At 49.7% G+C, this 14318-nt stretch overlaps 1 protein-coding gene across 1 annotated transcript in view; it reads right to left on the reverse strand.

The window, feature by feature from the left end:
* EPAS1 (endothelial PAS domain protein 1) overlaps positions 1-14318 on the reverse strand; it is an 82817-nt gene that overhangs the window by 28560 nt on the left and 39939 nt on the right. Inside the window, exon 2 of the mRNA XM_025868895.2 lies at positions 7995-8185. Within this exon, the coding sequence (XP_025724680.1) occupies positions 7995-8185 (191 nt within the window). The remainder of the gene's footprint in view (positions 1-7994; positions 8186-14318) is intronic.

Genomic DNA, 14318 nt, shown 5'->3' on the forward strand with positions numbered 1-14318 from the left:
TGACAGAAGTCACAGTAGTATAAGGAACCATAGCCTTCCCCACTAATGTACATTGAGCAATGACTGCACATCAGGTACTGCACTGAACATACTATATAATCTCTACAATGCCTGTGGGGGTAGGTACTATTCTTTGTCTCGTCTTATAAGACGAGGCTCCGAGAGTGGCAGTCGGTCATTTGCCAGAGGCTGTAAAGACTGGTTAGCAGGCTCAGGCAGCTGAATCCCACAGATACACTCCTAACCATTTATGGACTATGGAGTCAAAGAGACACAGGTTCTATTCCCCTTATTAGGCTATGACTTTGGCTAATGACCTCTCTGAACATCAGTTTCCTCATCAGCCCAATGCAAATAATAATTTCTATCTTTTTGAGTCGTAAGGATTAAATAAGTATTTAAAATGCCCAAAACACCACCAATCACTGTGATTTTTCTTCCCTTCTGTTCCCTCCAGGATACTGTTGCTGCCCTAAAGTTGCTCAAGGCCTAGAGAGGGGATGTGTAGCACACAGAGATGCAAATCTAAGTAAAAACTCAGGGGCAACAGAGCTGGGTGACCAAAGAGGAGTGTAGACAGTAAGTGCTCATGGGATCACTTTGAGGTGGTCAAAGACAACTGTTCCACAAAAGGGCATTTGAAGAGGCTCATGAAAAAAAGGCACTCACTCTGTAAAGCCAAAGAACTTTGTGGGCCAGGTTGGGTTGGACAGACACTGGGCAAACATGGAGGTGGTAGACCCTGGAGCAAGCTCCCTCCCCGGGGACTAAGAAGATACCCATCTGGCCAAAGAGGAGGCTCCATTTCCCAGACTTAGTAACTGGGCTGCCAAGGTGGGTGCAGCATCCCGGAGCAGTGGCATCTTAGAGCACTGCTTTGGGGAGAATCACCTGGCAAAGGCACGTCTCTCTGCAAAGGTTTGCAGAGAGACAATGAAGACCAGAGGGGCAAGAACCGCACGAGGAGGCCATTGCACTCATGGCAGGCTGGAGAAGCAGTTGCTAGGGGCAACCTGGGGAGGCACCCACTCCCCAACCAACCACTGTGAGTAGCCCTAGCCTTTCAAGTACACTTCTGCTAGCTGCAACACAGCAAACAAAATGTAGGCTCCGCTCTTGTCCCAAACAAAGTTCTCAGGCCCCAGGCTCTTGGCTGTTGTCCCCAGGCTACAGACTTTATTTCAGCCCTGCTTTTCCTACCGTATTATTTAACTCCAAATATACCTTTACTTAACAAAAATTTGCCTTCATCCAGTACAAACATCACGCCAAGTAGACCTCATTTAATTTATAAAACAAGGGGATCAGAGAGTAGTTTGTCCCTTATAAAAGTTAATATTTACTTAACTAAAAGGCATCTTCCAACTTGAGACTGTTCTAGGGAATGTAAAATGTAATTCGATTTCTGGGCCACTTGGCAAGGAAGGCAGGGATACTATGAAATGAGGTCCAAGGGCCTCTCTGCGAGGGCACTGGGTTTATTTGGTTCTCTTTTCCCTTGAGCCCCTAAATTTAAGCTCTGGGCTATATGCTGTTACTGCTCGAGAAGAACAAATCCAAATTAGGAGAGGTTTCTACCAAGGGGCTTCAGTAGCAGCACTGGGGACCAGCCACCTTCCGGACACAAGATCAGCAAATGTGCCAGAGAACAGAAGAACAGAGCAGGCCCATCCGGGAATGGGCTTTTGCCTTTAGAGCCAAGAGTCGGGCTACAGGGAGTAGTGTCCTGGTGACTTCCCTTTGGTTTTGCTAAAGTGGTGGAACAAAGGAGGGAAATTCTTTCCTCTTCACACCCTAGCTAGCTTCTGGGAAGGGAGACCATCTGGGGATGGCCTTCTACCACACACATACCCACACTTGATCCCTGCTTAGGGTTTCTGCCAACTAACTAGTCAGCTGAACAGAGGATGACTAGCCCAAGTTCTAGGTGGGGGCGTGGCCACTGCCAATGCTGGTGCTCCAGCTAACACGGCCATATCTGAACAGGGGCTTTAGGAGAGATGGTGATGGAACTCAGTGCTTTCACAGTTGAGCGTGTACCAGCATCCCCTGCAGGGCTTGCTAAAGCAAGGATTTCAGGGCCTGGGGCTACTACATAACTTGTGGGCCCCAGTGGGGAAATGTGGGGCCTCTTGTTGAAAAATTTAACCAAGTCCAGGGCCCCTCTGAGCATGGAGCCCTGTGGGACTGCAGAGGTCACACACTCATGAAGATGGCCTTGGATGAGCCCTTCCCCAGAGTCCCTGATTCAGTAGGTCTCAGGTGGGGGCCGAGAATCTGCTTCTCTAACAAGTTCCCAGATGATGTGGACGCTGCTAGGACCACAGGTTGAGGATCACTGCTGTAACTCAAGGCCCTAGGAGTGACCCTTAGTGCTGGGGAAACCCAACTGTTTTGGCAGGTGGTGACCTATTTTGGGGATGGGTAAGGAGAGGTTTCCAGCACCATTAAATCACACCAGAGACGTGACCACCTTCTCTAGACAGCAAAGGCCAGCCCTGTGAGTTCTGGCCTAGTGAGAAGATTTTTTTTCTCTTCAACTTCTTTGATCTCAGTGGCAACACTGACATCAAAATCTGGTGTAATCCCAAGACAACCCTATTTGGGTTAACTAGGCCCAGAGGAAATAGTTCTGCTTAAAATTTCCTGTTTTTAACAGTTCCAACCCAGCCAAACTGGTTTCCATCCGTGCCCAGTACACTTGCTTCCAGGAGGTGGTGAATTGGCAAGAGCAGCCGGCCAGCCTGGCCTCTGGGAGGAAGGGAGAGGGACGCTCAGGGACCACGAATGGAAACAGAACATCTTGGAACTGAAGTCACAATGGCTGGAGGACCAGGAAGCCAGCGGGCCGGCCCCAAGGGACCCCTGGGACAACCTGGCCTCTTTCCTCTGTGGAACTATTTGCTCCTGCAGCACCTGCTTTTCCTCCTGGGGGATTCTGAAAGAACCTGGCCGGCTCACGGTCAGCTTGGGGTTTGAGGGTGAAGCCTGCAGGGCTGGAGGCAGACCCTCACCCTAGGGGCCAGGGGCACATGCCTGTCGCCCTCTGCTGAAGACTGCTCTGCGTCCTCTCCTGCTCTTTCTTGGGAGTGTCAGATCTTCCCTACGGCATCGACAATCTCCGACTCAGTGTCAGGCACATAGCAGACTCACCTAGTCCCTACGCTGTTACTATACCCCTATTTTATGTGTCTGCCCTATGCTGGGCACAAGGCAGGAAATCAGTCAGGCCATCTGTCAACAAGGGTCCCTGTGTATTCAGTCCTGTCCTAGGGATAATAATCAGGGATACGGAAGGGTGTAAGAGCCATCTCTGCACTCAAGCAATCTACAGACTGGTGGGGAAGACGAAGATAGACCACCATAAGACCATAAGGTTACACAACAATCCAGAAGAAACCCTTGGTGCCAAATGAAGAGGAGCCCACAGTAGGTGCTCGAGAAGCCCCCCATGGGGTCTCTAAATCGCCATGGGCTCCAGGTCTCAGTTACTTGCTTCCCAGGACCCTTCAGGGTCTGACCCCCCTGAAGAGGGATCGGAATCAGAGGTGCTGTGCTAAGACCAAGCGTGCTCAGCCTGAGGAGCACAACAAGATTCTTTAATGCTAAAAATAGCCCCAGTAAACAGGCTTTGATGACGACTCCCCACAGCCAGGATATGCGCGGGCTGAGGTTTCGGAGCACTTTTTCCGGAGCACCGCTCATTTCCTTCAGGCAGCACCACCCATGTGGGGCGGGACCCCGTGGGCAGCAGGAGCCGGGCATCTGGGGTGAGCAGGCAGGGTGGCGGGGTGGCAGGGGAGATGCTACGGACCAGGTCTCAGACCAGACTGTGAGAAGGCCCTGCCGGTCAGGATCAGTCTTTATTCCAGCAGAGGGTCATCGTCCCTCTTTGTTTCCCCCTCTGACAAGTTCTTTGACCATTCTTAAAACCATGCTGATGTGATCTTCCTGGTTCAGACACCACTTAGGTATCATTACAGAGGCTTTCTTTTTGAAACCGATTCCTCACTCCAGCTTTCCCAGGCCCACAGACCCTCTGCGACCATTACCTGGTAGTAGGCTTGGGCGACCCTCCCATCTTTGGCAGAAGGCACTGTGTTTTACCTGATCTTGCTGGCCTCCCGGAGGGCCTGGAAAGTCCACCATTAGAGACTCATTCCTTTGTTCTTTACATAACTTATTATCCTGTCTTACCTCTGGCATACCCTTTATAAGACATAGCACAGGGCTGGGGTCAGCAAACACCTGCTGATTGACCAGACTTTTTTAAGTTAAGGGAGTGATCTGAACAAGGTCATTATCTCTGGAAGAGATTGTACATTAGCTGCTTTCAGTCGTTAACATCCTGGCATGAATTGGCTTCTCAGCTCCTCTCCAAAAAGGACCGAAAAAGGCCTTGATTTGGAAGGTGAGTGGGGCAAAGCATGAATGAATCGATTCATTCATGCCAATGCATCAATAATAAACCTGACATTTCTCTTTCGAAACCTTGCTATACAGTGACCTCTAGCAATCGTGTAAAATCAATTTGATTTCACCACATCTGAGTGTGAGGAAGCCAAAAATCAATTTTGTAGTGAAAAACAAATTTTACATATTTACTGCTGTCTAATGCCCTCTGAATGCAGAAAGTGAGCCTCATTTGGTCATGGTTTGTGGCGCTCATCTTGAAAGAGGATTTAAGACAATCAAGCGGTATTTCCACTGATGTTCCCGTCAGAGTGTGTTCTGTTCTCTGCCCAGCGTGGAAGCTAATATCATAAAGCTATTGTTTCAGTTTGCTTCCTGTGATACGAATCTCAATCGGCTGCCCCGACTCCCAGCCTGAATTTCTCAGTGCTGAGATTTCCTCTCCAACATTCCCACACAGAACAGCCTACTGTGAAAATCAAAGGGAAGCGTGTTACTAAGTAAAGAAGAAACTTTTCTAAAGCAAAACCTGGTCTTTTTTAGCCTTTTGAACTCTGAGGTATGCAACCAGCTATTTCCTATTTTAAAGTGAGCCAACCCTGGTGCTCACCTTTGTTAGAAATGCTTCAGTGATGAATCTGTGGTTTGTTTTGACTTGGAAAAACTTGGCTACTCTGCATTTTGATAGGCACTGCTGACCAGTGGGTAAGAAGACAGTATGAGTGTAGGTTTCCACTGGGTTCCCGCTGACATCATTTCTCCAGAAGCCTATACTTAGTATAAATCAATTTGCTTGTTCATCATAACTTTTATTTTTAAGCTATCACTTATGGAGAGCCTCAGATGTGGCAGACAAGAGGATAAGGGTTTTTCTAGCCACTTCTCCCCATCCTCAAATAGCACAGCAAGGCAAGTACTGGGATTGCCCTTGTGCAGATGAGAAAGTAAAACTCAAAGGTGGAGGAGAGATTCTCGCAAACTTGTAAAGAAGGCTGTGCAACTGAGGTTCCAGTGGGGGTCTATCTGCCCACAAGTCCTGAATTCCTCTCCACGGGAATCCACGTTTTGAAAAAGCAAAATGTGATTTAAGAAAGAAAGAAAAAAAAAAAACAAAACGACCCCATCTCACATGTAATTCCTGAAAATGATTTCCACGATTGGTCTAAAGAATGTGCGGCAGGACTGGAAGAGAAGGCAGAGAACGGGGGCCTTGAAAAGCCATCCACTTCCTACTCCTCCCCTGGATGATGCTTGTTTTATGAGAACGGCTCCGTCAAGGACACCAGGACCAGATGGCCAAATGTAGACACTTCTTATCCTTTTCTGTCATTTCACTCCGGGACAGAGAGGACCAGAGCGGACATGCTGAGGCTCTGGTCAGTCTGGGGCCAAGCCCAGCCAGAGGGCAGGCAGTTGGTGCCCACGACTTGCAACAGCTCCCAAGTAGGGGTGTGTTGCTGTCTCGCTGTAGTCCTGTCTCCTGGGGTGGGGCTGGCATGCGGGGGGCTCACGCCGGCACACAGGAAAGGCAGCCGCGCTCAGGGGACCCAGCCTCTGATTCACGGCCCTCTCCAAGCCAACTTCTGAACCACTGAGAAGGATAATTATGTGGGGGAGAGCATGGAAATCAACACCGTACACCAAAAGAAAGGATAGAGACAACTCACGGACTGTGTGTGAGAACCATCTCTGCACCCCACTGCTCTGGGCTGGCCCCCAGGTGCCTCTGCTCAACTTTGATTCTCTTGTCAAGGAAGCACCCCTCTCTGCCCCCCACACTGAGCCCTCGTCAACGTCTTTGCCTGACCAGGTCTGCAGAATGCTCCTACCCTCCCATTCCCCGCTTTCTCACAAGTGCAGATTTGAGAGGACTTGCATTCCAGGTGCAGATTCACCACGTGCGAGGTGTGCGGCTTTGAGCCACCTTAACATTTTTGTACCTCGCTTCTCATCGTTCTCCAATGTTCTACAAGTCCAAATTCAATCAGAGAGGCGTCCCGGGATGCATAAATTACTCCTTTTGGGGTCTCTGTTGGTGGAGGAACGGGCCTTGTGCTGGAAGGAAGCAATGATTCACCCAAAGGCATTCATGTCTAAGAGTAGAATTTCAAGTATCATAACAGGGAAGTTGAAGAGATGCTTCTGAGCGTGGGGAAAGGGTCTCTTGTCTATCCTCCACTGCAGACTCTTGGTATATGTAAAGATGATTCCAACACTACCAGACACTGCCCTCACCTGTCCAGAAAGAGAAGCCTCTTGAAAGAAAGAGGAACACATGTGCCCTCTGATGGTGTCTCCAGGCCACTGTTCCTTCAGTCGCATCTATGACAAAGCCGCCGTTCCTTGGCATGGTTTCTTTTAAGGTATTTACAGAGTGTGTCTTTGCCCTTGGTTCTCCCCCTCCTGCCTGCTCTGTTCTGAGACTCTAGATTTGCAGTACAGGATTAGCCCGCCGACCCTTGGACCCACTGAGTGGTCATCCTATTTTCTGAAAGTCTTTCTTTCCCCATATCCTTCCTGTGCTCCAGGGCCCAGAATAGCACACGCTGGTCCGGCCTCCCCGCCTCGCGCTGGATTCCCTCTGCTCTGGGTTTCTTTCCCAGAATAGCCATTCATAACAGGATGGCAGAGTCAACCAGCTCCAAGGCACCAGGCTCACTCAGGAAAACTGAAAACCAACCACAAAAGAACCTTCCCCCTCCCTGCCTGCCTCCCTCGGGCTCCCCGACTGGGGCGCCGCAACCTGCAGCGTCTCCACCACGTGGGAGAGGCACTACCTGCCAGTTTCCTTATGAAACCGACAGACCAGACGGGACTGTCACATAGGATCTGAAACTGGAAAACTCCCCAGGCTGCCTCTTTCTGGTCGGGATGAACAGGAAATGGTTTTCTGAAGACTGTGAACTCGAAGGGGGAAATAAAAGTTTTGTGAACTTGAGAGTCGCCGTGATACCACGGACAGTGAGAATTAGCTGGTTCTGTGGGGAGGCTGTTATCCGCCAAGGACTCTGCAGAGTGAAGGAATGTGGCCGGGTCAGGTGCGGTGCAGACTTCGCCTCCTCTCGTTCTCACAGATGCCCTGTGCGGTAAGTGCTTTTAACCCCTTCTTACAGGTGAGGACACCAAGAGTAGAGACACCACATGATTTGTCTGGCATGTTGGCTAGTGAGAGGGGAAAGAGCGCACGGGCACACGGCTGCCCTTCTGGAGAAGGTAGCTGGAAGATAAGCACGAAAGTGCTTCCTAAAGATACGCTCTGGAGTGGAGTGTGGGTCTGGCGGCAGGCCGGCCAAGTGGGAAGCTGGCGAAAGCGTTTCCTGCTCCCCGGGCCCTTGCTGCCCTCCTCAGCTTCTGGGTGCCCATGCGCTCCCTTGGTCCCACTCCTGCTTGGCGCCCCGTGGCCGTATTCATTGTAAGGGTCACTGCCGGAAAGGAGGGGTTCAGAGCGAAGGAACGGAGCCCCAGTGGTGGCCTCTGTGTGGGCGGAGGTTCAGCAGAGGCCTTCCCAGGGGCCTCCCCGCTCCCGCACGACGGGGGGAGCTTCCGTCGGCACCAGCTCGGGGGGAGGCTGCCAGGCTCACCTGAGGACAGGAGCTTGTGTGTGCGCAGGAAGCTGATGGCCAGCCGCATGATGGAGGCTTTGTCCAGGTGGGAGCTCACGCTGTGCGGCAGGGGCAGCTCATGGGCCAGCTCGTAGAAGACCTCCGTCTCTTTGCTCCTCCGGCACCTGGCAGCATCCCGGGACTTCTCCTTCCTCCTCTCCGAGCTACTCCTGAATTCAGAGAGGAGAGGTTAGTTTCTGAAATGTCACTGTCATCCTCTCACGCCCCTGGTCAAGACATCCCCCCGGGGCCCCAAACTGCGGTACAGCCAGACCCTCCCGCTGAGCGGATGCGGCGCATACCGGGTCGTCCGAGCACACGAGGCCTCTGCCATACGTCGGCAGCCCCGCGTTCGTGTGTGTTCGTGCTTCTAACTGCCTCCCTCCTCTCGCACACCTGTGTCGCCCACACCAGGGCTTCGAGCACAGACTTGCCGACTCATCACCTGGCAATACCTGCGACTTCGTCCCGGGTTATCTGAGCACTGGGATGAGGACCCCGGGATGGCGAGGGAAGCGTGAGGGGGCTGGAGCCACGGGCGCAGGTGGCTGTGTCAAAGTCCCTGGAGAACACGCTGAAAAACTGCTTCGAGGCCCTCTTTCTGGATAAAACGCACTTAGAAAACATGAAGCCCACGACTGGGCCTCAGATCCCATTTTGTATCAGAGAGTGATCTCCATGGTAAAAATTGGAAATGCCATTAGAGCCCAAGCCCAAGGAGAAACAGCCAGCCAGACATCTGTCAGCCTGGTGTCCCAGAGCACACAGCTGTTAAAGGGTTAAAAAGGAGTGAGCACGAACACGTTTTCTCTCTCACTCTGTCAGCATAGGTTAGCAGCCTGTCTCACGCTCACTTTCCTGTTCTTTGCAGGACACAAGGACACACACCCAAACCTGCCTCTTGCAGGAAATCTTAAAGAAATCCTAAATCTTCTCATAAGATTAAGTTAAGTCCTAACAGGCAAATTCAAAAGCCAGCCTTCCTGGATTGAAATTCTAACTTCTCCGCTTGCCAGCTCTGTACACATCGACTGTTTAAACCGCTCAGACTCTATTTTCTCATCTGTATAATGGTAATAAAGTAATCATCCCATGGAGTTATTGTGAGGACTGGATATGATAATTTATGTAAAATCTTTACCACAGGTTTATCCCAACTGTAGGCAATCCATGTTAGCTAATACTAGTAACAAATCTGTCCCTGAAAAAAAATGATCATGGGAGTAAAAATGTTACAAGAGCATGGTATAACCTATTTTCATAGGACTATAGGTATTCTGCATAATACTTCTTATAGATTACATAGGAAAAAGTCTAGAAATAGAGTAAAATAAAAATATTATTCTCATAGCTATATATAGTGTTTACTGTATTCCCGGAGCTGTTTTAAGTACTACCACATTAGGTTCCTAAAACTCTCACAACTGCCCTTGAAGTAGTATTATTTTATCTCTAATTTACAGATGAGGAAAACAGATGCACAGAGACGAGGTAATTCACCTGCAGCCCTCGGGCAGGTATGCGGGGAAGTGGCTTTACAAAAACCAGGCAGGTGGGTTCCAGAATCTAGGCTTTTTATCCATTAGTGAGGCTAGGGGGGATTATTATTATTTTTTTAGTACTTGTCTATATTTTCTTATGTTTCTATAAATAACCTGTATTTCTTGTTTAATAAACAAGTTTTTTTTTTTAAATGTATTTTTCAATAAACTTTCCAATGCAGTTCGTGGTTCTCAAGACCTCCTCCAACCAGCTCCGGCTCGCTCCCTCTGTCCTCCCTTTTGAGATTTCCAAAGCCAGCCAAGGCTTCTCCTTCTGTTTGGTTTTGCAGCCTATTATCTGGCCAGAGATCGGTATTTTGGGATTCACGGAATGTTGACATGCCTCTCAAACCCCTCAAGATTTGGGCAGAGGCACTGTTTCACTTTACAGCATGCTTCATTGAAAAAAAAACAAAACAGAGCATCCAGCTCCCTGGATGGATTACGCATCATATATTCAGACTGTGGGAAGAATATCCAGCGGCTGTTGATGGGCAGGGAGAACCTCCAGAAAAATAGTGAAATGGGTGAAACTGTTTTTTCCTGTCCCCTCTGCCTTTGCTGTTTCCTTTCCCGAACTCCTGTTTCCTCCGCTCCCCCCACGTCCATTCTCTGAACCCTCGCCCCCCTACCTGTACCCCACCATCTGCACTCTCTGAGAGCCAGCCCTTAGGACTGGCTTGCTCCCACACCCCAGCTTGAACAGTAGTTTGTATAGGAGTCCCTCCCATTTGCATGTGAGTCTTGACCTCTGACCTTGGAGCAAAAGCAACTGTTCAAGGCTTGCAGATGTCCTGGCACAGGGAAGGAGGCTGGGAGGGGACAGGACACCAAAACCGTACACTTCACATCTGTCTGTCATGAGAGCAGGTAAGGGAGAGCCAGCGTCTTCAAGGTGCTGGATTCCATTCTCTAGCACCAACCTGTGCTCCCCGACAAAAGCATCACCAACACATGACCAGTCATTAGGACATCCAGAGAAGTGATCCTGGGCAGAAGGGATCGCCAGCACAGGCTGCGACATGAATACCAATGTCTGCAGGCACACAGTTTCCCTTTGCTGCTGCCCCTTCCTTGGAGTGCAAGAACAGACAAGGCAGAGAGGAAGAGCCGGGGGGTGGAAAGGCAGCCTGGAGTCGATGCTCTGTCTGGCAATGGCATTCGAGACCTGGGTCCTACCATGTTCCCTCGACCACACAGTTTATTCATACCTACTTTTGTGCTTCAACACCGCACCAAGGACCTGACATATATGACATTATAACCCTAATGACAATATGGCAGGTATTGAGGGCACAGTTTACACATGTGGAAACAGAGGCTCAGACGTGAAGTGTAACTTGCCCAAGGTCACAAAGTCAATGCCTGCTTGCCTTGGAGAGCATGCAGTCAGTGAGCAGACACTTAGAAGTTCTGAGACACATGGGTGCTCCGTGTCTAATTCCATCTTCACGACCTGCATGGTGAGATGGGCAAGACACTCATTGCTCTTGCCCCCATTTCACAGATCTGGAAACTGAGGCCAGACCAGGCTAAGTTACTCACCTAGGGCAATCCAGCTAATCAGTGACAGAGCGAGAGCTAGAACCCATCACTTCCGAGGCTAATACTCTTTCCACTGCTTAACCCCAGGAGATAGCGGTGTTAGCAAGAAATAAAGAAACTGCAACATCTTAACATTTAGAAAAAGAAAAACTGAGAATCGCACGCAGCCTCTTGTTCTAAAAGCCATGAGCTCCATTTTAGCTACCTTGTTTTTACAGTTGCACTCTGGGGCTAGCATGACTTTAATTAGATTATCTAGTTAACCTTGACACAGCCCAGAGATATCTGTCTAATGTTGACTCCTGGAAGAACAAAAATGTGTAACACTGCTCTCATTTAATTAGCAACACTGAAGAACAAGCATAATTAACGCCAAGTGTGAAGGTAAGACCTTCCTAATTGATGCATACACAGCCTACTTCCTCACGCAATTTACCTCGGATTGAGCCTCTTAGCAAGTAGAAAAGGAGGCTGGAAGTCAGGAGGACTGGTGTTTTTAATATACTGGCCACAAGACTATCTAACCATGTGATCTGGGCGAGAGAATACATTCTCAGTGCCCCTATAGCCTTGTGTGTAAAATGGGAGAGACTCACATCTTATTTGTCAGGATCAAAGGAGATGAGTGTACAAGGGTTGGAAGTACTAGAAAGCTCTCCACAGATGAAAACTATCATGACACCTGGCAAATCTGAGTGTCACATTCAGAGTTTGGCCATAACAGCTCTTCTTCATTGCCAAATCAACGCGGTCCCAGGGCTGGAGGTGTAACTGGGGGTCAGGCTGATCTTGACGAGTTTGTGTTAGATTGCTGAACCTTCTCAGGTCAATGAGGCTTCATTTCCTAAAATACTTGCACTTTATTTTCTCTCCCTAGATAGGTCCTAGAACTACCTGCAACAGACCGGCATTTTTTTTTTTTTCCGACAATTCTAGACATGGCACTTTAGAATTCTCTGGTTTCTCGTAAAACAGTGGTTTATCTTAAGTTTTCAAAATCATCAGAAAAGACTCAAATTTATTTCTTATTCCAAATTGCTCTATGAAGTGCCTACTCCTGTCTTTCTTGGTGGCTCTCCTGCAACCACAGGGTGGTCCTTGGGTGCACAATACTTGGTGTACAGGACACACAACACAAATGTGGCCCTGGCTAACGGTAACCTCCTGCAGACCCAGAAGTATTTACCGAACTCCGTGCTGGGCCTCGTGCAACTGCACTGCAGATAAGGTGCACCCTGCTTTGTGAGGAGCACGTGGTCTTGTTAGGGAGCCAACAACCTGAAACACCTCCATTAACCACGGAAATAGGTATGGGCAATAAACAGCGTACACGGATGAGATAAGAAACGAGAGTCAGTCTGAGCAAGGTCACGGAAACCTACCCAGGGAGGCAGGATTTCAGCTGATCCCAGGACATGGAATACCACCCTTACATCGCTTGAGGGTCAGAATCCACTTTCTCCCCCTGTATGTGCTATCTCATTTGTTTCTCATAACAACCCCGAGGGAGAGGAACTAGTATACCCACTTAATAGATGAAGAGGCAGAGATTTAGAGAGATTCAGTAACTTGATAAAAGACATTGTCTCCAACTGAATACTTCCGGGTCCAAGAGCAAAGATTTTCCCACAGGCAGCAAGGAAACTGCCGCTGACCGCACACCTCTGACTTGCTACATGCTGTGTTAGACACTTGCCCACCAACTGGATGCTCACGGACACCACGGGGAGAAGGAGGGGGTGAAGTTTTGAAAAGGACACAGTGACATAAAGATTCTCTGTCCTTAAGTGAGCACCCACTCAGATTGGAAAAAGACCTGGCGACTCAGCAGTAGGATGAAGAGGCACTGAGTTTGCATGGGGTCGGGGAGGAGGGAGGTGTCAGTGTTGTGGGCCTGAGAGGGGTGCAGCCTCCATCACTGAGGGGCTGGGGTGTGGAGACGGGGGTACGTTTGAGGTGACTCCCTGAAGGCTGCAGGTCCAGCCTGTAGGAATGTTCCTCTCCACACTGCAGGTGGGGAATACATTTCTGTCCCTTTCCTTGACGTGTTAATACCTACAAGTTTATACTTACCCTCCCCAAAGTGGAAACTCACACTCTGAAACATGTGATCCTAAGGGAAGCAACCACTTAAGGACCAGGCAGCTGGTCAGAAGAGAAAGCAAAACTGACTTCAAGCTCCCGTGGGTATATGCCACATCTCAGCCAGGAAAGACCTCTGTGTCCAGAGCTCTGTTATCTTATAAATGTCTCCTTCACTTCTGGGTCTTGGCTCCAGGCTTGGCTTAAGTCAATAATTGAACCATTATCAGCTCTTGGTCAAGATGATCCTGGCTGCCGACTTCCAGGTGAACACGGCCTGATGTGGGGGCTCCCAGGATGTCTCCGGCTGCACCAGTGGGGCTGGTTCCTTAATTAGCTATTCTCTCCTGACCTTCAGCAGGAGCAGGACTCCGTGCCTAACGCCTGTGGGCCACCAGGGTACCATAACACTAGGCCTGTTAACCCTATAAGGTTAGCTGGCCTAGAAGCAGAATGGATTTCACCAGGGAGGGAGGGAGACTGAAGCTACTTAAGCCAGACTGAACCAGTCTATGGGTTGGTGGTGAAATTCTAAGCTGGTGCCAATTCGCAGGAGGGTGTGAGTGGAGGAAATGAAGGTCAAATGCCACGGGGAGGGGGTCTCGTGACTCTTCCGTGAGGCTGCGTGCACAAGGGCTGCCCGAAGGGAGGAGCTTTGGGTCCCGGAGGTCAGGAGGAACGGCTGGGCTCCCCCACCCAAGGGTTGATAGCTGGCTGGATGATATCAGAGCAGAGCCAACGCGGGTGCTTCTCAATCCTGGCTGCTCACTTGAGTCACCAGAGGAGCCCTAAAGACCGATGCCTGGGTCATACCCCTACCCCCAGAGTCTGATTTAATAAGGCTGGGGTGCAGCTGGGGCTTCGGGGGTCTCCAAGCTTGCCATGTGATTCCCATGCGCACCCAGGGCTGGGAAGCAGTATTGCAAAGCAGTCAGCTCAAAATGAAAAGGTTTGTTTTCTGTTCTTTGGTTTTGGTGGAAGGGAAAGGAAACTGGTATTTATGGGCACTGGGGCGAGGTGCATTTTCATGGACCATCTCATCTGATCCTCAGCTAAACTCTGTGGCAGCACTGGTCCTGTTTTGGTAGAGCAGTGATTCTCAACTTTGGCCTCCAACAGAATCACCTGGAGGGCT

This window comes from Callorhinus ursinus, unplaced genomic scaffold, assembly GCF_003265705.2.
Source record: "Callorhinus ursinus isolate GAN/ISIS: 27379988/994484 unplaced genomic scaffold, GSC_fseal_2.0 scaffold10, whole genome shotgun sequence".
NCBI lineage: Eukaryota > Metazoa > Chordata > Mammalia > Carnivora > Otariidae > Callorhinus > Callorhinus ursinus.